Here is a 26,861-nt window from a genome sequence, read left to right as displayed (position 1 = left end):
TTAAAAGGAAAAGACCATGTGTTTTAAAAAAAGGAACATACTCTTTTTTTTTTTACTTTATTTATATAATAATTTTAAGATATTATTTTCGCGCAAATTACTTCTTTTGCGCAGCCGCAGCCGCCGCTGCTGCATCGTCCTCGCGTTGATAAGATTGTAGAAGTTCTTGCTTCTTCGAGGCAATGCGCTCCGCACGACGTTTGCGGGCTTCCCTGACTTTCGTACGTCGGGCCTCGGCCTGATCGGATAGCATTTCAGCGCGAGCCTTCTCTGCCTTCTTCTTATGAATAAACTCCATCAACACTCGCTTGTTTTTAAACACATTACCCTTGGCTTTCATGTACAACGAATGGTACAAGTGTCTGTCAATCTTCTTTGTCTCGCGATATTTCTTTAAAAGACGACGAAGAACTCGCATTCTTTGAATCCAAAGATCCTGTATAATGCATATAAATGATTGTACAGACTCTCAATTTTATCAATCGTTTACAAATGTTTATATAAATTATTAACCGAATTTAAAAGATAAAGAATGAGAAGATTGTAACTGTTAGAATATACATACCTTTTGAGGTGTACGTGCATTTGCAGTACCCTTCCTTTTACCGAATCCACAATGACGACCTTTGCGTCTGGCCTCAGTATTCTTACGAACACGAGCTCTCGAGTGTACAGCCACAGGCTTCTTGATAATAAGACCATCTTTGATTAGTTTTCTAATGTTTTGTCCTGAAAGAAGTATAATAAATTGAAAATCTATTGACGTATAAATAAAAAAAAAATAATGATGTAATAATGAACAATTCTTTTGAGAGCACATTTAATTGTCACATAAATTGTTATCTATATAAATGTAAATAACAGCACAAGTTATGAGTAAAAACAAAACTTACGAGAATTTGTATTTGCAATTTCATTGATTTCATTAGGATCCAACCAGACTTTCTTCTTGCCACATCGCATAACAGAGGCTGCTAGCCTCTTCTGGAGCTTCAGAGAACTGTAAAGAAAGAAGTGCGGTTATATCGATACAAAATTAATTATCACTTTCATATTTGCATTCGAAATTGCATGTCCGTAAAATTTTATAAACAATTATATTTATAAAGTATTTTTCGAGAAATCGTCGTCGATGTAACAACATATAGAAAGATCTAATTTTTTTGTCAACGATAAACCCATGTGCTCGATAGATAGCAAGCAATATTGACCACATGACGAAAATATTCGTAAATTTCCATCGCGAAATCGCATTCGTATAAATAGTCAAATTTTAATGCAACTTTCGCAACGAATCCAAATTCATCTATCTGCAATACTTGTCGAAATAGCATATTTAGTTTATCGCGATGCACAAACCTCATATTGTATTCTACGAGCTCTTCTCTGAAAAAGAAACTCAAGATGGCCGATGTTACTCTTCCTTCTTGATTGAAGGAGAAGGGGAAGGTTAAGCCGATGTCGCAGGCGTCATAGCGTTGTTATCCAATGATGGGATTGGATATTATGGATGAGGAATTATTAGTAATCCATAGTACTTTTTATAGAATAAAAAAGTGAAAGTATTGAAAATTCCTATCATTGTTCTTATTTATTCACACATTTAAGTATATGAAAAATGCAAAAGAAATTTTTAAATAGAAAAAGTGTTCTTGAATTATATATATCAGCAAATTTATATATGAAATTTATTTGAAACTCTCTCTTTTCTCTCTCTCTCTCTCTCTCTCTCTCTCTCTCTCTCTTTATGCAAAATGATAATATAATCAACTCTCTATATTATTTATACCATCAATGGAATTGTAGTGAGATTTACGCCCTCTGCTCTGAAAAACTCACACGATGGGCTTTATTTATTTACTATTTGGGACGAATTAATATTTCAAAATAATCTGAATGTAAAAGAGACTCTCTTACAATTACGAATACTTAATATTGCTTCTGTGATATCGGGAGGTAATATCGTTAGTGATGATGTTCGTTCGCTTTTACGACAAGATGTGCTTCGTTTAATGCGTTTCGCGATAATTGAATTAAATTAGGCAAAGTATAGTAGTATTTCGGAGGCTCTTTTAATGACGAGCGACAGTTCATCATTTTGTTTTTTTTTTTTCATCATGCAATTTGAATGTAATGAATACTTTGAAAGATCTTTGTCCAATTGTTCTTGCATTACAGCATATTGCGTTGCACATCTTGTCTTATTGGTTAAAGAAATGATAATAGCGCTTACACTGAGAGGTAATTTTCCAATTTTTTCTCTTATCTTCTTTACATCTTATCTTATCAAGATACAGTGTCATTTTTAAATCTGCAAACTAAAATTTTTTAATATAAGATAATAAGAAGTAGAAATTATTATCTTTTTTTCAAATTTACCAAGCAGCTACAATTTTCTTATATGTATATTTATTTTTTATTTGATATATCAACTCGGTTATCTTTCTCTCTTTTACTAACAAGGATACAAAATATGGAAGGAAAAAAAAAAAAACATTCTTGAATAATTAATTTAAAAAAAGAATCTTAAATATGTATAGACTCTACCTATCTTGCAAATAGTTAACTTGATCTAATGATTCTGCCTGATCTTTACGATACATTTTACTGCAATTTCTAACAGCTATGTCCAATGAGGAGCGCTTGAGAAAACTCTTGTCAGATCTGGGAAAAGCTACGCTTCGTGGAGTCCGAAAGTGTCCAAAATGCGGCACTTATAATGGTTCACGTGGCCTCTGCTGTAAGAACAAATACTGTGATGCTGTGTTCAAAGAACCTGGTGAAAAGCGGAAATTATCCACAGAAGCATGCAAACTAATTACAGGATCATCAGTGCAGGTGTTCTCTGTACGAATTAGAGACAAAGGACCTGATTACCGGGGTTTTGTACAGTTACCTTTGATAAATGCCAATGATATTACGACACTTATTTCACAAACCACTGCACTATGTTTTGTGGACAGTTGCGAGAGGAGTTTTGACACTAGTGTACTCAAATGTCATGTAAGTGTCCTATATTATAAAGCTTGTGTAAAAGACATATTTTTTAGTGATTATATTATTTAAATATTATATTTTTATTTAATATATATACATATTTTTTAGGAAAAAGATTATTCTGATATTGTGTCCACATGTCAGCATATTCAAGCTGCATTGAAATGCTATGCAGAAGCACAGCCATTAACTTTAAAAAATTCTATTCTGTCATCATTGAATGTAAATAATGAAACAAAGCAAGAGATATGGTTATTAGCAACGGAAACTTCTGGTCCTTTAGTACAAAGAGTCTCAAAGAATATAATGGCAGTGAAATGTAAAGCTTCCCCGAAGCATCCGTTAGGTTATTTGCATTTTTCTTTTTTTGTTAGTAAATTAAAGGATAGAATTGAGCATCGTTACTTCTGCAGTTGTACTACATTTAAGGTATGTAATATAATAGAGATAGTAATATAATTTTCTGAGTAAAATATTGTTAAGAGACAGTAAATATTTGATTATTTTTTTAATTAATTATTTGAGCTTTCTTTTTTTCTTTTTTAATACAAATTATATTTTTAATTAGAGAATATAATTTGCTGATTAATTATAATTAATCTTATATAGGGTTTCTTTTATAGGGTATGATAAAGACAGGAGGAGAGAAAATAGATGGCACACTGTTATCACAACCAAAACGATGCGTGCATTTTTATGCATGTATTTGTGCTTTCGCTAGTGATCCAAAGTTATCTGAAGAATTTAGTTATTATATAAATCTAGATCAAACGCAATTGAGTATAGATAAATCTTTGGCAATTGTACCACAAACTGAAGAAGAAGATAAGATTGTCGGAATCGGTAAGATCATATGCATATACTATACATTTAAAAATCTATTTTATGTATCTGTTTTTAACAATGATTAATATAAAATTTCAGATCTCGATAGCTTAACCACAGATGAAACTGATACACATCTATTAATTTTTCGCGATGATACTTTAACTGTACAAAACTTAGATGGAAACAGATTAGATTTAGACTCTATGAATCTAGATTCTTCAATTTTACCACACAGTATTGTTGAAAATATAGAAGTGGAATGTGATCGCAGTTTATTGGATGATAACAATATAATATCACAAGTAAGTCATAAAATATTTATTTACATTTTTTAAGATAGTATGTGTGTATCTTTATAATAATAATATATTTGAAAATAATTATATTTCACATACAATATGTTATTGAAAATAATCAGATTTTGTATTATATATTATTATACAGGTTCATAATTTAGAAGTAATTGACCAAAATGCTGTTCAACTGGGAGGAGGAAATACTATAAAAATATTGGATGATCAAGGGACAATTGATACAAAATTCAATGTACTCAATAGTCAATACATATTAAATGATAATAACATAAAAATATTGGACACTAGTACTTTGAAGGTTCTTGATGCAAATACCACAGTTCTCGATGTGAATAATACAAAACTCGTCGATAATAATGCTGTTTTAAGTAACAGTGGTGTTAAGATAATTGACAGAAATGCAATAATGCATTACGATAATAGAAGTGTAACAAATTCTGAGAGTAATGCGATGCAACCGGCAATTTCGACTAAACGAAAGAGGGATGAAAAACCTGTGAACAGCAGTAGCTTGAATTTGAACTCGATCGAATCGAGAAAGACGAAAACAAAATCGCAAATTGCTAAAAAATATCAAAACACTTACGACGATTTAGATGAGGTCAACATCAGTTTGCCGTTTATTAAGTGGCTTGCATCTATAACCGAGCGAATAAATCAGACGATGCATTTCCAATTTGATGGCAAACCCGATCCTCTGGTGTTTCACGTGCCGCAGATGTTCTTTGATTGTTTACGCGAACGAATATCCTGCGGTGGCAAGAAGAAACGTTTGCCGAATTCGACGACGGCTTTTGTTAGAAAAGACGGGGTACCATTAGGAACATTTACCAAATACACATGGCAGATCACGAATATCTTGCATGTGAAAAGTATTTTCGAGACACCGTACATACCTCTGGAGATTACGAGAAGTTTTGTGCAAAACGCGGACGGAACATACGAATTATATAAACGAGAGGAAACAGAAATAGATCGTTATAAAAAGACGAATAATAACGCGTTGATTAAGCCGTTAGAGTTGAAAACATATTTGAAAGTGGGTGAGTTTGATGTGTAAGAAAAAGATTAATCATAAAGAGAATCTAATTTGTCAAAATTTATTAAAAATTGAAATAATTTGTTATAGAGTCTATTGTTAATAGAGAAAGCGATATTGATGGAATATTTTTATTTATAATATGCTTCATACACATTTTGTTTTCTGTTTTAGGAAATACTTCTCCGAATCAAGTCGAACCTACACCATTTTTGATAGAATGGATACCGGATATTTTGCCAATTTCAAAAATAGGTGAGCTTAGAATAAGGTTTGAATTCGGTCATGTAAAAAATGAAACTAGTCATAAATGGAGGAAAATTGCTCTTTCTAAGAATTATTAAAGCTTTTACTTTTGAAATATCGATTTTTAACAAATTTTCACTTTTTTATCATAAATATTTAAAGAATATCTGTGAATATATTATTAAAAAATTAGGAGAGAGGAACAAATGTAAAATGTGCAACATTTAATTTTAGAATAATTAATAGAATGACTGTCTATCTATTGAGAGTTGTAAACCCAATGTTAGAATTTAAATAAATTAAATTATATTGAGATTAAGATATTTTTAAGCAATAAGTAAATTAACTGAATTATATACTCAATAATTAAACAGACGATAAACATAATATCTCTTTATAATGCAAACATTAACTAATATCATTTTAAATCACTAATTAAAAGACTGATGTAATTATTGCAGTTATAAAAGTAACAGCTTTTATAACTGCTTAATATATAAATATAGCTTGATTTGCAAAACATCAATTTTCTTTTAAGATTACTGAAAATTTGCGATCTCTTTTTTTATTATTGTATTATTTGTATGATGTGATACATAATTGCCAATGTCAGTTATCCTCTATCAACTACTTACTATATAGATTTTACAGATGTTTATATTATATTTTTAATTTATTTTAATGAGAGAAATATTACGCGCAAATATTACTATCATAAAATGTTAATATTAACAATAATTGCGTTATATAGCGTTTGAAAGATATATTGTGATATATAGTATATTTTGTGTATATATATATATATATATATATATATATATATATATATATACTTAACAAATTATATATATATATATTTTAAATTTTATGTTGTTATATATATGTAAAAAATGTGTATTTATATTATTTAACAATATTGGCTTTGTTCCGTGAATATGTTATATTTGAATTTAAAAATAAATTATATATATATATATATATATATATATATATATATATATATTGTATATATAAAATTATAATAATTATATAAATTGCATATATATATTATCTATATATGCATATGAAATTTTATCCTAAATGCATATTAGATATGAAATTAACCTTTTGTATCATATATTTCCTATATATTAGATTAAATTTTTGAAATTATAAATTCCTATTTTTTATAATTTTTATTCCTAATAATTGTATAAGTATAGTTTCTTAATATTTAATATTCTTAAAGTTAATGCTTAATCGCTTTCTCCAGAAGTGAACTCTAATATCGAGTAATATCATCGAATAATACCATCGAATACCATCGAATTAATTTGAAAAAAGAAAAAAATTTAAAAATTTTTAACGTATTAACCTCAGTGTTGAAATCTTGCCGATCAAAAAACTTCTATATATCTTTGCTTATCGCAATAAATTATTAGAACTCTAGAAATTCTGTATAGCCAATGATACTATATTAAAAGAATAGATTACATAGAGATGAAATAAATCAATCAAGTGCCTAATTTATAGGATGCTATATTTGTCTTTTTTATACTATAGACGAGAATAATTGGTTGATTTTTCTGCGCATATATTATGCGACTATGCAAGTTTGTCTGGAATTATAGGCCCTAGCAGTGGTGCTTCTATAATTTCGAATATTCTATGTTCGCGCGTAATCGTAAGTTGCCTGCACTGGCTCGCAGTAGCTCAGTTCTCGCGTATAATCGTTTGCGAAAATTTTAAAGAAGATATCCAAAGAAATAAATCTCTTGGAGCATCCATCGCGTCTTCGCAATTTGCAAGATATCAATCTAAGGATTCATCGAGTAAGACGCGTCAATATTACAAGTATATTTTCCTTGTAATTTAGACAATCGTAAATTCGAAAATTTTACGAAACAGAATCTTTACTAATCTTTCCTAATATCTTGATTTTCTCAGGGTAAACGGCTTCGAGGAGTACTAAAAGCGGCTTCTTCACCAACGACAACATAGAGGTAATCGTAAAATTAAAAACGTTTAGATCATCTTAAAAGCGGTTTCTTATATTGTATATACAAGTAAGTCCCGAATATATTTCTATGTTAAATTATTATTATATATTAGGATTCGCTGCGCGTCGATCGCGCGTTTCCATATTTTCATATTTTTCTGATATAGATATGGCGTATATATATTTAAAGAATTATCGCAATTGCAATTCATATATTCTTTATGATAAAATATTTTGAATTTTATCTTTGTGTTTTGCAAACGGCTCGCATTGCCATGGAATCATTTGATCGACATATATCGAGAATCGCAACATTGCTTTATGATATATCTCGAATCGGGACCGTTGGCGCCGCCACAATCGTTTACAAGTAAATCTCGCGCGCGAAAAATTCTATCTTACGAAGTATTCTTTTCGTAAAAATGTATAATTATTATCGCGTCGATCAATATATGTATGGGCGTCGCTAAAAATATTGGCGATTCGTCTCTGAAATAGAGAGATCTTCGCGGCTATTTTCTCTCCGAAGTACAACAAAAGTGTAATTAGTGCACGCGATCGTCGCCGTGAATATTTACACATTTGATCGACGCCTGCGCCCGCGTATTTAGTTGACGAACTGTCGCTAGCAAAGCGATCGATTGGAATTCTTCGCCGATTCGCGCGCGTCGTTGACGTTTCTCGATTTTTTTAAACGTCATCCCGCCGTGATCTCGCACGCTGTGTAGTTCGCGATCATCGGCGGATGCGATATTTTGTGCCGGGTGGGAGTTTCTCGCGGCCGGAAGTGCGCGACGCCGGAAGTCTATTCCGACGTAGTAGGTCGAGCGAGGAAGCGTAAGCTTCCATTTTCTCGAGCCTAACGACGAACACGGGGAACACGTGCTTCGTCGCCGGTAGCCGCGCACACGACACGCTTTGCTCGTGCGAGAAATCGATCGAGTGGATTTCTCTTCAAGTAACCCGTCCGTCCCCCCGTCGTTTCTCGTTTCTCGACGCACGACAGGGAAGTTGAAGCATGAATCCCGAGAAGCTCAAGAAGTTGCAGGCCCAAGTGCGAATCGGCGGCAAGGGTACACCCCGACGCAAGAAGAAGGTGAGTGAGATAAAACATAGTTTCATCATAGTCTTTTCACTATTTCGACGTGAAGTATCGCTGTCGCTAAAACGCGTGTGTCGTTACTTTGATTATTCTAGTACTAGAGAGATTAGGATAGAGTAGATGCGAGATTCTATTTTAAGAACAATGAATGCGGATTAATTGGTTATTTGCTTTTTCTTGCATTTGCTTTGTTTTGCTGCGCATTCTTCGCAAATGTCATAAAGATTTGTTACAAAACGAAGCTATTTCGATAGTCTTTTTGGTATAATTATTTTCTACTCTGAAGAAGTAAATAAACATTAACTTTGATACTTATCGAAGAATCGTGCAACATGGATTTTAATCAAATATATTGTAAAGGAAGGAAGTAACATATGCACACTATGGAAACAGTGTTAAGTAAAGCGTTAACATTTCTTTTAATGCATTGCTGACGGAATAGAATACTGTTATTTTCATGTTTTTATTTTATTTCGTCACTTCTATAGGTTGTGCACGCAACTGCTGCTACAGACGACAAAAAGTTACAGAGTTGTCTAAAGAAACTTTCTGTAAATACAATCCCTGGTATAGAAGAAGTTAACATGATCAAAGATGACGGTACAGTCATTCACTTTAATAATCCAAAAGCTCAGGCCAGTCTGTCTGCTAACACATTTGCCATCACTGGCCATGGAGAAAATAAACAGATAACCGAGATGTTACCAGGAATATTGAGTCAACTTGGTCCAGAAGGCCTGACACAGCTAAAACGATTAGCGAGTACAGTTGCTGGCAGTGCGGTCGGTAAAGCCACATTGGAAGAGGACGATGAGGTGCCTGATCTAGTGGAAAACTTTGATGAAGCCAGTAAAGAAGAGGTAAATACATAATTAAAATATTGTCTGATGGCATATATAAAATGTTTTAAAATAACCCAATGTTATTTATATATTTACCAGTTTCTGGTGCATTTCACGATATATATATATATATATATATATATATATATATATATATATATTGTATTATTATTTGTACATTATATTCTTTTTTGGATGTTATTTTGACACTACAATTCTAAGATAGAAATATCATCAAAGATAAGTTAAAACTATTTCATATAATATATAACTTTCACGATTTAATAAAATAAAGTAAAATATCAAATTGAACAGGAGATAGGAATGAATTTATTCTGTTTTGTAGTATTATATATATATATATATATATATATATATATATATATATATATATATATATATCTTTTATTGAAAATACTTTAAGGTTGCTCCAAAAAAGGAAGTAGATGAAAATGATAAACCTAATGGTGAAAAGAAAGATGCCATTATTATTGAAGAGAAGAAAGAAGCTCCATTAGCTACATCTGAGGCTTAAGGAAAAGAATATCGAGGTTATCTAATATAATAATAAAATAAAATGTAGTCTATATTAATTTAAGAAACCTGAAATTTAATATGCAACTTTATTTTTTCAGATGTATCATACAACAATTAAAGTTGTAATTAATAAGTTACGAGAAGTGCGAGTTGCAAAAGCAATGCATAAATGAAGCATAACTATACATACGTTATAGATACTTGACATAAACCCTATGATACTTGCTAATATAAGTAACAGTTGACAACATGTAAAAAAAGCTCTGTTACAAAAATCAAAAAGATTTTCCAACGATATTATTTTATTACTTTGGTGCTACCACCAAGGATCAATTTTGCTTCGAATTAGTCGAGATGTTCTTATCCGCTCCCGAATTAATATCGTGTGACGCTTTAACCGTTTAAAATGTCAATGAGACGAGCATTTATTGGAATCACAGATTTATAACAAAGAATTAATGTGCTATAAATTTTGTTATTAATACATTGATAGAGATGCGTGTGCAAATTTTTTTTGTCAGAAATTACATTGAATTTTATGTAATTACGTTATATTGAATTTTTATTTTATCCTAATCAGCTAAAATATAAGTGACATGATATAAATTATTAGTATAAAACAAAAATTTGATCAAGATGAGGTTCATAAAACATTGATCTATAATGACATTAAGCAGAATGTCCCATTTCTACAATATTTTTACTTTCATATGTTTTGACAAATTCGATTTTTATATATAGCAAAAACTTTATAAAATATTTTTCAATTAAAAAGTTTTTATATTAATTATCTTGATAATTAATAATAATAACAATAAACTGAACTCTTATAAGTTTCTAATACAATATATTGTATTTTTAAAAATATAAAAATTAATTTTACATCTATAAAAAATAAAATGAACAAAAAGAAACAGACATTCTGTATGAAATACGAAAATTTATATAGAAAATAAGAGGAACAAGAGTAGAATGGTATAATTGATACATTTCTATTTCAATCGATAAAAATTATAATTTTGCAAAAACGCAAAAACTTTTGCAATATCCAGCTCGGAAACTGTAATATTTTGTAATGTAACTTACCTCTTTCTTCTATTCTATAATAAATTCATTTGCTGGAAGCGCGGTTTTCTACTTAAAGACTTCGCATTTTCTGACCTATTGTACGATATAATAGCAATCTGTCGATGTTTATATTTTCATTTATAGCCTAGATCTGTAAGAATAGTGTAATATTGAAAATATATTAATAAGCTGCACACCTGCTCTAATATACTTTTTCTACCTCTGCACATATTTTGTATCTTTTAACATATAAATTTTAATCTTCCTATTTAAATTTCTATTTTTGCATATATTTAAGAGTAAAATATCTGCTTTAAAATAAATAATTAGTGTTTGACTTACTAGCAAAGCTGTGTATATTTTTTTTTTTTTTAAATCAAATATACGAATTAATATAAAAGACGATGTTCATATTTAAATAAAATAAGCTATTTCATGTCGTAATAATTCAACAAAATTTAGACGAATCTATGACGAAAATGATAATTTTATTATTTAATTAAATTAATACATGCTCGTAATAATATATTTTTGTTTTTCTTACAGCTTTAACTATTTTGTATATGTGTGTATGTTTGCCGATTTCAAACTTACTGAATTCTTTTTAACTTTAAGAATTTTTATAAAATAAATTACCTTGATTTGCTAGAAAATATGTAATTATAACGAATTTTTATAAAATGTATACAAAAAATAATAACTTAATTCCTTATATATACACAGAAAAGGGACGTAATAATAATTTTAGAAAATAAAAATATATATTGATACTGGTATATTGCTTGGATCGAGAAGGATGAAATGAAATGCTAAGTGGAAATGTCAGATGATCGTTCTCGTATTCAGTCATCATGATATTTATTTTAGAATGTTCGTAGTTTCGTTTGTCGATTCATGACTATGCGCTGGCGCACGATTTTGAGTTTGAGGTCATACATAAAAAGTTTACGATCTACTATGTACAGAATGGAGAGTGTGTTACGTTGCGCAGTTATACAATACATACCAGAGAATTACATTTATTATTACGATTCATTTAGACTTTGATCTATGAAGAAAAAGTAATCGATTGTGTTACGCGTAAGGTACCATCTTCTTCATGTCTCGCTCGTATTAAAAAACTAAAAACATCATCTTTTTTTTTTATAGCCTGAACTGGAAAAAATAACGAAAAATTCTTCTAGTATCAAAAATACCTCGATAAAATTATGTTTCTATTGGGTAAAATTCACATCTCGTCCATATTATCAAATTCTTTAAACTTCATACTAACTGTTTAAAACTTTAAAACTTCATATTTAAACATTTGAAACTCATTTTGAACAGATGTGCATCGTCTTGTTCATTATTATATAATTATAATAATGATTGTTAGTTTATTAATAACCGTACGCAGAGGTTTTCCTCGTTTCTTTAAATAAAATTCTAATGATACATTCTTCGACAAATATTTTTTTTTTTTTTTTTTTTACTAAAAGACGCTTAACATATACTGAACACATTTAAAATTATAAGATTAATTAATAACAAATTATAATAATATATAACACGAATAAACAAATAAATATATGTATAACAATAACAAATAAATTATAATAATATGTAATAACATAAATAAACAAATACATATTAATAATGAAATTAATTATATATAAATTAATAAATTATATATTACAATACACATTTTTAAAAAATTTGAAGGTTTTCACGCATTGAAATTTAAATATACAACAATAATTATAATAAGATTTATAATGACCTACATAAAATTTTCATTAGGAAAACTTTCACGCAACTCGCTTTAAAGAATCTATTATCAAAACTTACACAGCTGTTGGGGGTGGGACACCTTGCATATAACTCGGTTTTATAATCGTATGTAATTGTATCATTATTCTAAAGATACACACGACGCGCCAAACAATGAATTTTCATCAGAGATGACGGGGGTTATAAGATGTGAAAACGACTTAATTTAAATACTTGCAAAACGATCGAATCATTATAACTTCGAATCTTTTTTTTTTTTTTTTTTTTGTGGAGAGAGAATTCTCCTCTCATTCAAAAGTACGCTTACGCGCACGGAAAGTTTATCAGAGAATATTTCGAGCCTCTATAAAGACGAGAATTCTAAAGATTATAGATATTACCGCGCTATAATTCGTGGTAACAGATTAGTCCGTATTCTCATCGCGCATTTAACAACGAATATTTATTTATTTTAACGCGAGAAATATAATAAAAGAAAAGATAAATATGTGATTGTTAATTGTCTTTCGGCTATTTTATAATTGTCATAAAATTAATTATTCGAAATTATAATGTTCTTTTCCTTCGGCTTTCGTCAACCCCTTTCGTAGTTAACACATAAGAATCGCATTTATGATGTGTATTTAAATAATTACTGTGGTGTATGTGTGTGCTAATTTCTGATTTACTACTTTATGTTTAATCCTTAAATTTTTATTTATGATATTCGTGATTCAAATACGTTCTGAGTAATGAATGAGGTCGCGAAAATCGAATTTGATTGCTTCTCTTTGATCAAAAATTAATAGAATAGAATGAATAGAATTGTCGCTCATATGTATTTAACTTCGAATATATATATATATATATATATATATATATATATATATATATATATATATATATATGAATAACTCATAATAATTTAGCATTAAATGAAAATTATGGATACGGACTTTTAGACTCCATGTTTTATTTGCGAGAGTCTCTTTTACTCTCGAAAACGAGATCGTAATGCACTAATGTACGCGATCACTACATCACTACTCTGCATTCTATTTTCGAAAACGAGAAATAGGGCAATTCTCAAGAATATCGAGACAATACTGAGAGTGTTTCTTCTCCGATTATCTTCTCCGAAAATGTTTACTATCGCTATCGAGAGTAAAGCTCTTACTCAGTGTCTCAGAAGACATTCGCTCTATCATTCTTTTTCAACGTCGTATTAATATGCTTATACATTTATTCCTAAACATCGTATTTCGGGGAACTAGACGACGACATCGATGATGCATCTTGATTACTGCATTTATATATATATATATATACTGTGATACTTTATTTGCGTAATGGCTTGATAGAGGAAATATGGCGCGTTAGTTTCCCTAGCCTCTCTCTCCCCAAATTCTCATCTCTACGATTGTAATGATTGTACACATATGTCTCGCCGACGATGATTCATGATGTTATGAATTATACTACGTTATGAATTATATACATCGAACATTTTATTTATTTATTTTTTATTTATTTATTTATTTTTTTTTTTGGCGAATATATAAATTTTTTCCCGCGGATATGTGTCTCGCGCATACACGTGCGAATTCTCGTTTTTTTTTTTTTTTTCTATCAGTCGATCCCTTAATCGCATTAAAGCCCTTTCGCGCGATGTAGTTTTATCGCATTGCGCTTTTCTTTTCGATTTTCCGTTCAAGAATGAAACAAGCAATGAGTAACAACGAAAACTCGTTATTATACTGTGAAGATTTATCGCATTTATGCCTCTGCTAATTAACGCGTGATTGATATACATAAATCTCTCGCTATTGTCAGTTTTGAAAAAGTGATTAAGCTTAGTGCGGCAAACTATATATTTTTGCCTTTTATTTAGATTCATATATATTATACATATATATATATATATATATATAAAACTTTGTAAATTAATTCAGATTGTGATTTTAATTAAGACTGATTTTATAATTACATTTAAATATAAAATTAGATTATATTAAAGAAAATTTATATATATTTTCAGAGTTTATGGAAAATTAATTTTTAGAAAAATAATGAAATCAAATATTATCATAACAAGAAATAATTTTCGCTTATTTGAAAAAGATTAAGAGATCCACCGATACAAATTTTCGAAATTACGATAATTTGACAGCTTCTCTGACATTCTAATTCTTTAATACATTTTTTATTTACTTTACATATAAATAGGTCGCTCAACAAACATTTAGGATTGTCTAGCTAGTGATAGGTTCCCCCCTCCCCCCTCCAAGTGACTGCAAATGATGGTAGTTCAATGAGCAATGGAATGTGTAGGATATACCATGTTCAAAACGTAGCTTACATGATTAAAGTTATCTCGTTACGTATATCTATTACCGTTAGAGTTGGAAAAATTTGTTTTAGCACCAAGTGTATTTCACGATATACCTATGTATATATTATTAAATATTTATATCATTTATATTTTTATATTTCACGTACGACGCAGAACGTTGCTGTACAGAAAGATACAAGCATATGGGCGCGTTATATGCATATTTACTCGCGAAATTGATGAAATATTTCGAAAATTTCATAACATTTTTTTTTTTTTTAAGTGGCATAAGCATATAAAAAGAAATTTTTTGCAAGTTGCATGTTGTCAAAAGAATATTAATATATATTAAATTTTTAATATATAATTATAGATAAATTCTTATAACAATATTAGCTAAATAATAATTTTTCGAAAACATTTAACCAATTTCGCAAGTCATTATAAATATTTATGTGTATGTGTGTCTTTTTTAAGTCTCGGAAGAGTAATCGATATTTTCTCATTTTCTAAATAATTTGAAGTAACGATAACGCGATAAATTTACAAATCTGATGCGTTATCAATATTTTAAAACAAGAAATTAAAGATATATAAAATAATTTGATAAATTTAACATCATTGAGACTGCCAATGTCTAAAGTGATAAACTCAATCCTAAGCTGATAAGAAATATTTCTATGGAGTTATAGATTTTTCATTAATATTCTTTGCCTTATTGTTATCACGAAAATTGTTGAAATATTATACTTCGAAATGCAGACAGAGAAAAAGAAAGAGAGAATTTTGCGCGCGTCAGGCCATGTGTATTAATTTAACATTAATTAATGTGTGTATTAAAATTTGACATCAATATTATACACATGACAGACAGCATGTTAAATGACAAGACGTTCAAATGGTTTTCTCGACACACGTATCTAGGAAGACGATCTGAAAATGAGAGAGTTTAGGAAAAGCTTTCGCGCTTTGACAGATACATCGTGAACAATTCCAACTTTGATCGATAGCGTAAAATTTTGAATAGTGTCGCTCGGATTATCTCGATTCTTCCTAAAAAAAAAAAATCACCTCCCCCCCCCCACCACCACCTCCTCCTCCTCCTCCCCTCTCCCATTCTCTTCCGCGGCCCAATTTGCAATTTCGATATTGGCCTTAGCTTATCCATGTAATAGATCTGGCGTGGCGATTATCGCGAGAATACATTCGCGTGCCGCACGATCGTGATTACGCGAGTCTCGAATTTATCGTGAGCCAACTGCTCGCGAGCCGGGGGGACGCTCGACTTGAGATTTTGCGTCGGATTTCAGAACTTGATTCGACCCCAATCAAAATCAAACTAGCTCTAACTACTCGTAATGTCTTGCAAATTTCATTGCTGCCGTCTTGCCTACACGCAAGACCCGCCACCGCGCTATCCACCTATCGATACACACATACACACACACACACACATATATATATATATATATATATATATATATATATATATACATACACGCACATATATACACGTGCACGCATACACGCGTGGACACATCGCGTTTGTTGCGATGCATATATGGTACCTCGATGCGAGCTACCTCGTATCGAAGTACATATAATGCACTTCGAGCGCTCGGTTCGGCATCTTGTCGCTTCGCATAACTTGGATGAATGTTTTCAAAGGAATCCGCTCCCCCTTTCACATTCCTCTCTTCTCGTATCTCCTTTGCCTCCTCCGCGAACCATCTCGCGAATCGGTTTTACCCAAAATAAAGTAAACACACAAGCATACTAGGCTTTTCAGAGTGTCCTATTGTTTGGAATGAAAATATCGAGTGGCGATTTTCTCATTTTTTGCACATGACTTGTTAACTTCCGAGTGTTAAAAAAAATATATATATACACGCACGCGTGATATATGTATATATGAATAAAAATATTTGCACACTTTATCCTTTAGGAATCTTATATGGAGAAGAAACAAATATCGCTGCAAAGTATTATTTCTCTCTAGCGAAATTATATAATTTTTCTTATATTATATTTAGTTATAGGGAAAATATTATAGAGAAAAAAAATATATATATATTGTATATAACATAATTTTTATATAATAAATGTTACGAATATATAAGATTATTTTTCAGCAACGTTTTTCTTTTCGTATAAAATTGTTTTGTGAAGAATTAGATGTGCAAATTTTTTTTTTTTTTTTTTTTGTTTTTGTTTTGGACCATTGTAAACATTTATGATTTTTCGAACAGTTGATGTAACATATACATATACTTTTTATAAATAAATAAAGAAGATAATTATATTTGTGATAATAGCACAATTTTTCAATGGCCCGGTATAATTTAATGTTTTAGAATGAGTAATAAGATAAGCATAGAAAATTTATTTTAAGATAAGATATTAATTTCTTCATCATTCAATCATTTCTGTTTGATTAGTACGTCAAATTTAAATTAATGGCGTAATAATTTATCGATCTCGATAATATTGTGCGGGCGGATAATTCCAGGAAACATTCTGAAAACGTAATTAAGTTCCGTTGGTCTAATTTTTTTCAATAATCATTGCTCTTATTAAATAGAGAAATTGGCAAAGATCGCGGAAACTTAGAAAGAATGTAAAATCTCACTTTCATATATCGTTCGAGTATGAACAATTTATGATTGTTGGCGGCGCTCGATTATTCTATTAATTTCCGGCGTAGCATGCCGGAAGGTACGTTTCCGAAATTGGAGTACCACAAAGCAATCAATAGAAAATACATTAGGATCTTTGTCTGGATAGCCTCTGGATACTCGATACTATCGAGGATGATTGCATAAGTCCGTGCCCGATTTTCATAGATGGCATTAAGTTGCTGCATGGCGGAGTTCTATTGTTTTCGTGTGGTAATTGTTGCTTACACCGAATAGATGACGTTGTCTTATGTCAATTTAGCGTCAGACATTGTTCAGATAAGTCCATTTGTGCATAAGAGAAATCATTAAAAATGGAGAACGAAAGGTGCATTTGCGGCATGTAATGCTATATGAATTTCGGAAAGGCGTGAGTGTTGGGATTGCACAAAAAAATATTCAAAGCGTTTATTTGGACCGCGCTCCTGCTCTCCGAACAGTCAAAAAGTGGTTTGGCAGATTTCGAAATGGTGATTTCAACATGGAGGATCAACCCCGCTTTGGACGGCCTTCTGGCATTAATGATGACATTGTGCATGCCTTAGTGGAAAGAAACCCAAGGATTACAACCGAGGATATTGATGAGAGGCTGAACATCGATAATTCAACCGCTTTTCGTCATTTAAAAAAGCTTGGATACATTTCCAAGCTTGATACGTGGGTGCCGCATCTCCTGACTGAAAGGAATAAGCTGCGGGAAAACTGCAGGAGTCGCAATGGGAAATTCTGCAGCACCCGCCATATTCTCCAGATATTGCGCATTCAGATTTTTATCTGTTCCGGTCTTTGCAGAATAGTTTAAATGGCAAGAATCTCAATTCCGAGGAAGCTGTCGAAGCTGTCACCTTAGAAACTTTTTTCAAGAAAAACCAAGTTCTTTCTTCAAAAATGGAATCGACAAAGATCGTTGGAAAACCATTGTAGAAAAGAATGGAGACTATATAATTGGTTATCTCTAAAATATAATCTATTGAAGTTTATATTTAAATCGGGCACGAACTTATGCAATCACCCATACAGTAACCGAATAGTAACTGATTGTATTTTCCAAGTCAGCGATTAAATTGATTGTATTAATTAAACGATCGCGAACTTCTTGGGAGAAGTGCAGCGTATCTTTTCGCGATGCGAACTTTTAATGCAACTTCCTTTGTGGTACTTTTTTATTTCATCGGACAACGACGACGTGACGAATATACATAGACAGCAAATCTCTCTCTTTCTCTCTCTCTCTCTTCTTCTTTCTACCTACTTTCATTCTTTCTATCTATCTATCTCTCTGGCCATACTGAAATCCGAAGTTTCCGTTATCGATTGTCATCAACGATGACAATGTAGAAAATTCAATCTCGCTCGCTGTCGTCGTCTCGTTGGCGTCTTCGTGGAGAATAAAATTCGAGTTCGTACGAAGAAGTCGTCTCCTCCTCTTCCCCCCCCTCCCCCCCCGCCATTCCTCCTTTCTTCTTTGATTGTCCAGTACGACGCGATCGTTTGTCCGCATCCAAGTCGCGCAATGTTTATACGAATCAATCAATTTCCTCGGTTCATTGGATCGTTGATTTTGCTCTGAAAATTACCTTTTTTTGTACACGGTTGATCGGTTATAATATAATTATATAGTTATTTTAAAACATTTCTGTACATTAATTTGTCCAACATTTGCTGGTAAATATAAGTGTGCAACCGATATAATCATATCGTCAATTATCTTAATCAAGGAAAAAAACAAGATCGAACATAAATTAGGAACTATGTATCACGTGATCATTATAATTCTCTCCTTCATTCTAATCCACACTTATGGAATTGAAGAGAAAACGAGATGAAAAAATAGACTAGAAATCATGATCAATCGTAATCTTTATATTAATTTCTACTTTTATAAAATGGAATTGTTCCGCTCAATTGGCAAATAAATAAATAAATAATCAGAACGACGCAAATATAAAATTCTTATTATTTAACATTTGACATCGATTTGTTACTAGAATTTGTATTGGGGTTAAACCTTTATATTGTGCGAGAAAACGCGTCTTTCACGATAATTTCCAAATTATCGCGCGTCAATCTCTCTTTTACTTTTTTTTCCGTGATATAATAATTACAATTAATTGTCATGTTTTAATATGCGCGCCATATGTTCGTAGAGTTTGCGTTTGCTCGACCTTAACGATCTTTTTATCTCACGCCAATGTTAGAATAACGAATTTCGACGGATTCTGTCGAACAGCTGCAAGTTACGTCGTAATTACTTGCGGTTCAAGAAATCAAAAAGCGGGAGATTTCGTTTTATAATCATTATTTTTCTCTTTGAGTTTATCATGTATGTATGTCACGATTATAATTTCAACTAGAATCACATATAAAGCGCACTTTGAGCGATTTCTGTAATTCGCAACAGAAATATATATAATTCAGAAAACGTTTGAAAAATCTGAATACATATATTATGTACTAAAAAAAAAAAAAAAAAAAAAAAAACCATCATCATAATATACGCCACGCGTAAAGTTGTACCTCCCGATTCTGTTGCGAATTATAAATCTTCTAAAGTGTACTTAATTATAATAGAAGCTTTTTACACTTTTTTTCTTCATCCGATTGTTCAATTCACAGATGATTATTTATGTTTCTTTATTGAAGAGCTTATTTGGAAATCACATCTAAATTCTTCGTTTTTATATAATAATAATATTTTATAAATAAATAAATATATATATATACATGTACGTGTGTGTTTTATTAAATATACTTATGAATTTTCATAGCTTTATAACACACATCATATATTCTCAGTGTTTAAAAAATATGAAATTAAAAGCATATAAAAATAAGCCCTTCAATTATACCTTTGGTGCGAATAAATTTGTGTTAAATCAATGATATTATTGAAAATATTTTTTCTCGCGATCGAAAATTGCTCCTCGACTTCGAGTCATACACAGACAGAGTTCTTACGTGAGATTTTGAATTTATCGGCACAACTACAATATAATCGCCCAGTAGCTATTTATTTATTTCTCTCTTTCTTTCTCGACCGATCTCTTATAATGGCGTTAAGATCACAGAGGCGGTCCAGCGCTGTTGATCCGATCATAGGAGGATCTCTCTCGAGATATCCCTACGCGACGCGCTCGTCGACGCGGTCGCGGAATGAAAACCGTCCCGTCACCCTCTCAGGACAATGACAATGGCGATGACGATGATGCGCGGCATCGTTCTCGCGGATCCTCATCGATCGTGATCGATCATAAAAGGATCTCGCTTTGCGTGCCGTTGGTGAGATCGACGGCGATGTGCAGGGGCTCGATACAACAGGACGGCGGTCTCCGTCGGATATTACGGTCCTCGACGAACGACGAGGAACGCTCCTCGGATCATAGGAAGCTCTCGTCGGGCGCGCCGGTGACGTCCATCGACTCGACGATACCCTGATTACCGTCCTCGTAGTGTTCCGCGCTCTCGGCGCTCTCCGCACCGCCGCCGCCGCCGCTGCATCCAGCTTTGATCTCGTAGTTATTAACCGGATCGCCATACTGGCTCTGGTAAAACTCCTCGCGCATCATATGATTGAGATTGTTGCAGCGGAAGAAAAGTATCTCGCGGAACGGCTTGCGGAAGTCCTTGTTAAGGATCGCGTAGATGATCGGGTTTAGCAGGCTATTGCAATAGCCGAGCCAGAGGAAAAGACCCGAGAGAAAGGCCGGAATGGCATCCGGGTCATTGAGAAACGGTCTGACCAACGCCAGCACGAAAAATGGCAGCCAGCAGCCGACGAACGCACCCATGATGATGCCAAGGGTGGTGCTGGCTTTCCGCTCCTTCGCCAGATGAAAGCGCAGCTTCTTCTGATGCGGCGAGTTGGTGACGCTACACGTACTGTTCAGATGATTGCGCACGAGCGTCGTAGTCGTCGTCATCTGCTTCGTCGTCGACGATGTCATTGATGGCGTCGTCGCCATCGATAGCACCGGTTTCTCGATTCTCTGCAGCATCGGACATTGCGACTCGTTGCTCCTGCGCGGCCCGCCGGCGAAGCATCTGACCGCATGTCCGCTGCACTGTAACAGAAAAAAAAAAAAAAAAAAAAACCGGCAAACGTTACTTATGTCGGCAATAAAGGGGGAAGAGAGAATATTCTATTGTCAACTATATGTAATTTTCGGCATGCTAGCTGTACTTTTAGAAAATATTATTTTTGTCGCCTTATAATATATTGAGTTGAGAGTTATAACTCCATGCGGATGATAAATATTTCTTTATTAATAATTTTTGAGTCAGATGATTTAGAGAAGATTACATCATTTGAAATTATTAAAAAATTGAGTTATTTAGAAAAGAAACAAACCCCAGTATTTATTACCCGTTTGCGAAAAGAGATATTTATTTATGTTCAACTAATTATATTTATAATTAAAAAGAACTCGGTAAAAAATAATCTTTTTTAACCCCATCATAGTATAATAAAAATTTTTATTAATAATTCTGTGACCTCGGATGCGTAACACATTATCATAATAGCAACACGATTTGCATCGGATATAATCCGATCCAAAAAAACTGATGATTTCTTTTGTCGACGAGGATTTCAGTAGAGGAAGCCTATCAAAGGCACGCCGCCGACTTTATATATCGCTGTCTGACTCATTCGTCGGTGTTCCACTGATGTGGACATAACGTGCACAAGTGTTATGTCAATAAAAGAATGCGTACGGTCACGCACAATGGACTTTTGTCAAGGTGCATATAATGGACATCATTGGGCATATATAGCATACAGACTGGACGTTAATGGATTTTTACAAAAAAATTATGAAAAAGTTTTCTCTCTCTCTCTCTCTCTCTCTATATATATATATATATTCTTTTGCAGAAGAAAACGTAATTTCTGTTGCGCGAACTTTTTTACGAAATTTTAGAATTGATTTTTAGAACAATGACTAGAACTATAGTATGAACTAAGTATGATGTGGCGAGAATCAAATTTTGTATAAAATTGATGTTATTTAACATAATTATTGATAATATAAATTACTGATATAGATAAATAATATAATTATATATTTAGAGAGAGAGAGAGAGAGAGAAAGAAAGATGCAATTAATGATGAAACCACACAAAATTAGATATATCAGAGTAAGATATCTTTCATCGTATTCAAAAATTGTACAATTATCATAAAATCGACTAAATGTGTCTTAAAAATACCAATTAATCTTTTTTCAATTAAAAAAAGAAGAGGAAACATAAGTTTTTGTATTTTTTTGTATATACATATATATCTTCAAAAGGATACAAATAATATTTCTTTCTAATAACATTTGCTTCTAAATATAATTTCTCTTTTCCTTTCTTGTGCAATTTTCGAAATACTATTTATTCTTTGTAATTCACAATGAAATTTGATGTCGGCTGAAATAATATTTCTCGCAAACGACGTTAAATTTCCTGACAGATATATTATATTGGTTATATTCGGAGATAAGGCTTTCAATTTTGTTCACGGTACCTTCACGCATTTCCCTCGATGCATCTTTGCGTGAAAGAAAGCCCGGATGCATGATAAGTATTGAATCATTCTTCACGCCATTTGTGGAATGTTCCTTGCGAGCAAGATATTTCTATATCTGCGAGAATCTTTTCAAAGAGGAACTTCTCTGTAGAATTTCGCACAAAAGATACCAACACATACTTTGTACAGAATATTGAAACCAATTCGCACGCAAAAATTATTCTTTGAAAAAAAAAAAAGAAAAAGAAAAAAAACCGCGTATCTCTTAAATTATCTTAAAAAAGAAAAAAGTACAATAATTTATCTCAGAAATGAAGTAGAAATACATTTGCAATTTTTCTATGGTTGAGTTTCAATCATATTTACGTAGAACGCAATCTTCAGATATTAGGCAAATGAGACCGTTACGGTAGCAGTGACTTTGGTCGCGTCGAAGGCGCGAGCTGTTTAAATGATCAAACGTGTACACTTTCCATTGATTTTCTCCCTTGTTGAAAGATTAAGAAAGTCGAGAAATTATTGCGAGTTACGCGACGATAGAACACGGCCGTCTGACTCCGATGTATATATCTTGTTTTTGCAAGCACCAATGTAAATTCACGGCACACCGGTCGTGTCGGTGAAGCGGCAAAGAAGCGTGTTACGTAACAAGTCAGAATGCAGATGAGTCTTCCGACCGAGTGGTCCCGACCTCAGGAATGTAGATGACACTTAGGGATAATTGAGAAGTGGAAATTCTCGTAGCTTTAAGGTGGAAGAAAGAAAGAAAGAAAGATGCTTGGGGTAGGGAGCAATACGAAATCCTCGGTGACCTCCTAACGATCTCGTATCCTCGACGGGGAAAAATTTAAACTTAACTTTATACGGTTCGTTTTTACGACCGAAATATCTTTCTCCTTCAGTTCCAATTTTAGAAAACATTTCGCGTTGGTCTACGCGTAGTTCCAATTGCCATAGCTCTATATCCACCTCATTTATTATTTGCCACGAGAAAAATTTCTTCTCAAACAAATACTTCGCGACGGTGTAACAGAACATGGCTTTAAAACACACTATTTTTTTCTCTCGTTAGAAATTAAATTTTATTATTTTTAATAATTTTTTTTTATACGATAAGAATAATATATTCTTATGAGATAAGATAGAAATTTTAATTTCTTCATAGATAATAATTGTACAATATAATCTTTTATAATCTTGAAAATGTAAAATTTAATATATTCTTTCAAATTCGTTTTACTTTATAGGTAATAATTAATAGAACTATAATACATTAGAGAGGCAAAATTATTTTTTACAATTATATAGTATTTATGAAAGCGAATCGCAGAGTCTCTTCTTTCTTCTTGTTTTTTTTTTTTTGGTAAAAGATTAACGTCGGAGGACGCTTTGCTATTCGACAAACTTTCTATTTGTCTTTAGTCTTTCATAATGGCCATGACTAGCTAACTCGGAATTACTTAAATACTTTCACTATTAAATACCTATTGATCAGAGCAGTTTATCACAAACAGCGAGTTGCTATAACTCTGCGACGTATAACAAGAATAAGCAATTTGTTACAAGGCATCGTCGCTTTATGAATTCGTAATGCCCGATACGATAAGTTACTTCGCCCTACGTTCTGTTTCAGAATAGCAGTCTTGTCAAGGAAGTTCGTTAAATATTTGATCGCAGGTCATCGTAAAGTAGGTGAACGTTGAGACGACTCTTACATCTACAAAACGCTACTTACATATGCGAAAGTTTTGCTTTTTAATCTAATTTCTTATGAGATTAATTGCGCATATATTTAATTAAATTATATATAAATTAAATTTATCAATAGAATAATAAAAATTATAATAATAAAGTAAAATGTGTGAATTATTAACAATATAAAATTATATAAAAATTATAAAAATTAATTATATAAATTAATAAATTTATAAAATTATATAAATTAAATTTGTCAATAGAATAATAAAAATTATAATGATAAAATAATAATAATGTAAATTAATAATAATGAATAAATAATTATTAAATTAATTAATTAAAACGAAACTATAGCGACGTGAGTAAACGTCGTTTAATTATACGATAATTTCCGATTTCGCGAGCAATCGAGAAAGTATACATGTCTCGATTGAGAGCGACGAAAGCATTGTCAAAGTGTAACGATAGATAAAGAAACCTACTACTTGTAGATGAAAAGATAATGTCTTACCATTGTCAAATTATCCAGCCTGTCGGCGCGTACCTTCGATCTTATCTACAACAGACAAGTGTTTTACGAAACACTTTCGAAGACTCAGAGACTCGGATCCTTTTATTGCGATAATGATTGAAAATAACATAATGCGACCAGAAGAGGTGATGCGCGGGAAAGAGAAGGGCAAGAGTGCGAGAGAGGAGAGAAGATCATGTGTACAACCGTAAAGATCTACGAACGGACATGCTGCGAGGGTAGAGGCAAATGATTGATGTATGTATAAGCCACTAATCCCGCACAGGCAATCCCCAAAGCTTGCGTAAATTAAACTGGAAATCTGGCACGAAATTAGGATAAATCTATTATCCGGCTATGTACATCGGGTGGCTTTTGTATGTGTGTACGTGTGTATGTATATAGAGCACTCTCGGCGTTGTTGATGCGGATTTTTACATATGAATAGGATTAGCAGATGTAATGTCATACGAAAGGGCGCGCTCGTGTCTGCGCATCCGAATAAAGAGGGTTTGATTTAATTACAGAATTTCAGCCCGGATATATTATGCGTGAGAGGATGCTGAAAACTGTTCCCCCCCTTCCCATGCCCTTCTTCTTTCCTTTTAATCGCGACTACTTGTCTGGAAATCTCGAGTCAATCTTTCCTTCGTAATAAAATCGTCATGGCGTTAATACACATAATATCTTTAAACTAACAAAACATTAAGAATAAAGAGCTTTTCGCGACTCAATTTTTAGAGATAAAAGTGTGCTTTACAAAAAAAAAAATTATAAACATTTATTTAATATTTAAAAAATTTAGATTTTTAAAATGTAGAGAAATAAAAAGGTCACGCATCTCGTCGTGAGTTTCGCAGACTCGTCGTTTAAGTTTTGACAGGGTCAAAACTCTCGTTAACAATGGTGACACCTGATTTTACGTCAGTCCATTACCGTGAAGCTGATACAGCATCGTTGTAATAGAACGAGACGAAGATTTCAGCTAATTTTAGAGTATCCGCGAGACACATCGCGACATAAGGACGTCATGCACCGTGCGAGATAGATGATTCAGGTACATCACGTTGCGAATCCCGATGCGAATTTTAATAGCGTATTTTAAAAAGTTCGCTTTACTACCATCGTGCACGCAATATTCGTTATTCGCCTTTGTAAAGTTGGACCAATCAATCCTTTCTCAATAACGTATCTCAAATTGAAAAATTTTTAAGAGAGAATTTTTTTTATCTTTCTGAAATTTATTGGACAGAGCTCCTCTGTTTGTAAGTTTTTTTTTCTTTTTTTTCAACGATTTATCTTTATATTTTCGTGAATATCGATTAAAGGAAAGATTTTAAAGGTAAAACTGATGCAGACATAAAAATTACAATTATATCAAATGAAATTTAGGGGACATGTAAAATTAATTAAAGGTAACGCGTTAAAATCAA

General features: G+C 32.1%; 5 protein-coding genes across 12 annotated transcripts in view; 2 read left to right on the top strand and 3 right to left on the bottom strand.

The window, feature by feature from the left end:
• The window catches only part of Prx6a (Peroxiredoxin 6a), a 111,814-nt gene that overhangs the window by 12,799 nt on the left and 72,154 nt on the right, over positions 1-26,861 (bottom strand). The window lies entirely within an intron of this gene.
• Rpl19 (ribosomal protein L19) lies at positions 52-1,424 on the bottom strand. The gene is made up of 4 exons (XM_070303886.1): positions 1,360-1,424; positions 894-1,000; positions 566-729; positions 52-436 (listed from the first exon to the last, which is right to left on the bottom strand). The coding sequence occupies exons 1-4, from the start codon at positions 1,362-1,364 to the stop codon at positions 98-100; spliced, it is 615 nt and encodes a 204-aa protein (XP_070159987.1). The 5' UTR covers positions 1,365-1,424; the 3' UTR covers positions 52-97.
• Positions 1,828-26,861, top strand: part of LOC138937909 (uncharacterized protein C2orf42) — a 30,498-nt gene continuing 5,464 nt past the window's right edge. Inside the window, exons 1-8 of one of the 6 annotated variants that reach the window (XR_011447589.1) lie at positions 2,042-2,241; positions 2,624-3,003; positions 3,106-3,426; positions 3,621-3,840; positions 3,922-4,127; positions 4,270-5,178; positions 5,353-5,433; positions 7,351-7,406. Coding sequence is in view for 4 of the 6 variants with exons in the window: in XM_070304591.1 (XP_070160692.1) it covers positions 2,076-2,241; positions 2,624-3,003; positions 3,106-3,426; positions 3,621-3,840; positions 3,922-4,127; positions 4,270-5,182; positions 5,353-5,522 (2,376 nt within the window). In the remaining 2 variants the exon portion in view is untranslated. Of the gene's footprint in view, positions 1,957-2,041; positions 2,242-2,623; positions 3,004-3,105; positions 3,427-3,620; positions 3,841-3,921; positions 4,128-4,269; positions 5,183-5,352; positions 5,868-7,350; positions 7,426-26,861 lie in introns of those variants that run through there. The other 5 variants (XR_011447588.1, XM_070304592.1, XM_070304594.1 and 2 more) reach the window with 5 other exon arrangements.
• Positions 8,067-11,118, top strand: Bic (bicaudal). The gene is made up of 4 exons (XM_070304346.1): positions 8,067-8,498; positions 8,993-9,364; positions 9,771-9,897; positions 9,982-11,118. Exons 1-3 carry the CDS (start codon positions 8,421-8,423, stop codon positions 9,879-9,881), a joined length of 561 nt encoding a protein of 186 aa, XP_070160447.1. The 5' UTR covers positions 8,067-8,420; the 3' UTR covers positions 9,882-9,897; positions 9,982-11,118.
• Positions 18,591-26,861, bottom strand: part of 5-ht7 (5-hydroxytryptamine receptor 7) — a 103,622-nt gene continuing 95,351 nt past the window's right edge. Inside the window, exons 6-7 of one of the 3 annotated variants that reach the window (XR_011447590.1) lie at positions 20,666-21,768; positions 18,591-19,273 (exon numbers count right to left, since the gene is read on the bottom strand). Coding sequence is in view for 2 of the 3 variants with exons in the window: in XM_070304598.1 (XP_070160699.1) it covers positions 21,085-21,768 (684 nt within the window). In the remaining variant the exon portion in view is untranslated. Of the gene's footprint in view, positions 19,274-20,385; positions 21,769-26,861 lie in introns of those variants that run through there. The other 2 variants (XM_070304598.1, XM_070304597.1) reach the window with 2 other exon arrangements.

The sequence above is a fragment of the Polyergus mexicanus genome, unplaced genomic scaffold (genome assembly GCF_030449975.1).
Source record: "Polyergus mexicanus isolate NDT 795.1 unplaced genomic scaffold, iyPolMexi1.0 SCAF_11, whole genome shotgun sequence".
NCBI lineage: Eukaryota > Metazoa > Arthropoda > Insecta > Hymenoptera > Formicidae > Polyergus > Polyergus mexicanus.
This window is presented reverse-complemented; position numbering and strand designations above follow the sequence as displayed.

Coding starts and splice junctions, on each gene's coding strand:
- Rpl19 (XM_070303886.1), bottom strand. Junction 730..893: donor AATTGCAAATACAAATTCTC/GTAAGTTTTGTT, acceptor TACTTCTTTCAG/GACAAAACATTAGAAAACTA. Junction 437..565: donor ATGCACGTACACCTCAAAAG/GTATGTATATTC, acceptor TGCATTATACAG/GATCTTTGGATTCAAAGAAT.
- Bic (XM_070304346.1), top strand. CDS start 8,421: ATGAATCCCGAGAAGCTCAAGAAGTTGCAGGCCCAAGTGCGAATCGGC. Junction 8,499..8,992: donor CACCCCGACGCAAGAAGAAG/GTGAGTGAGATA, acceptor TCACTTCTATAG/GTTGTGCACGCAACTGCTGC. Junction 9,365..9,770: donor ATGAAGCCAGTAAAGAAGAG/GTAAATACATAA, acceptor AAATACTTTAAG/GTTGCTCCAAAAAAGGAAGT.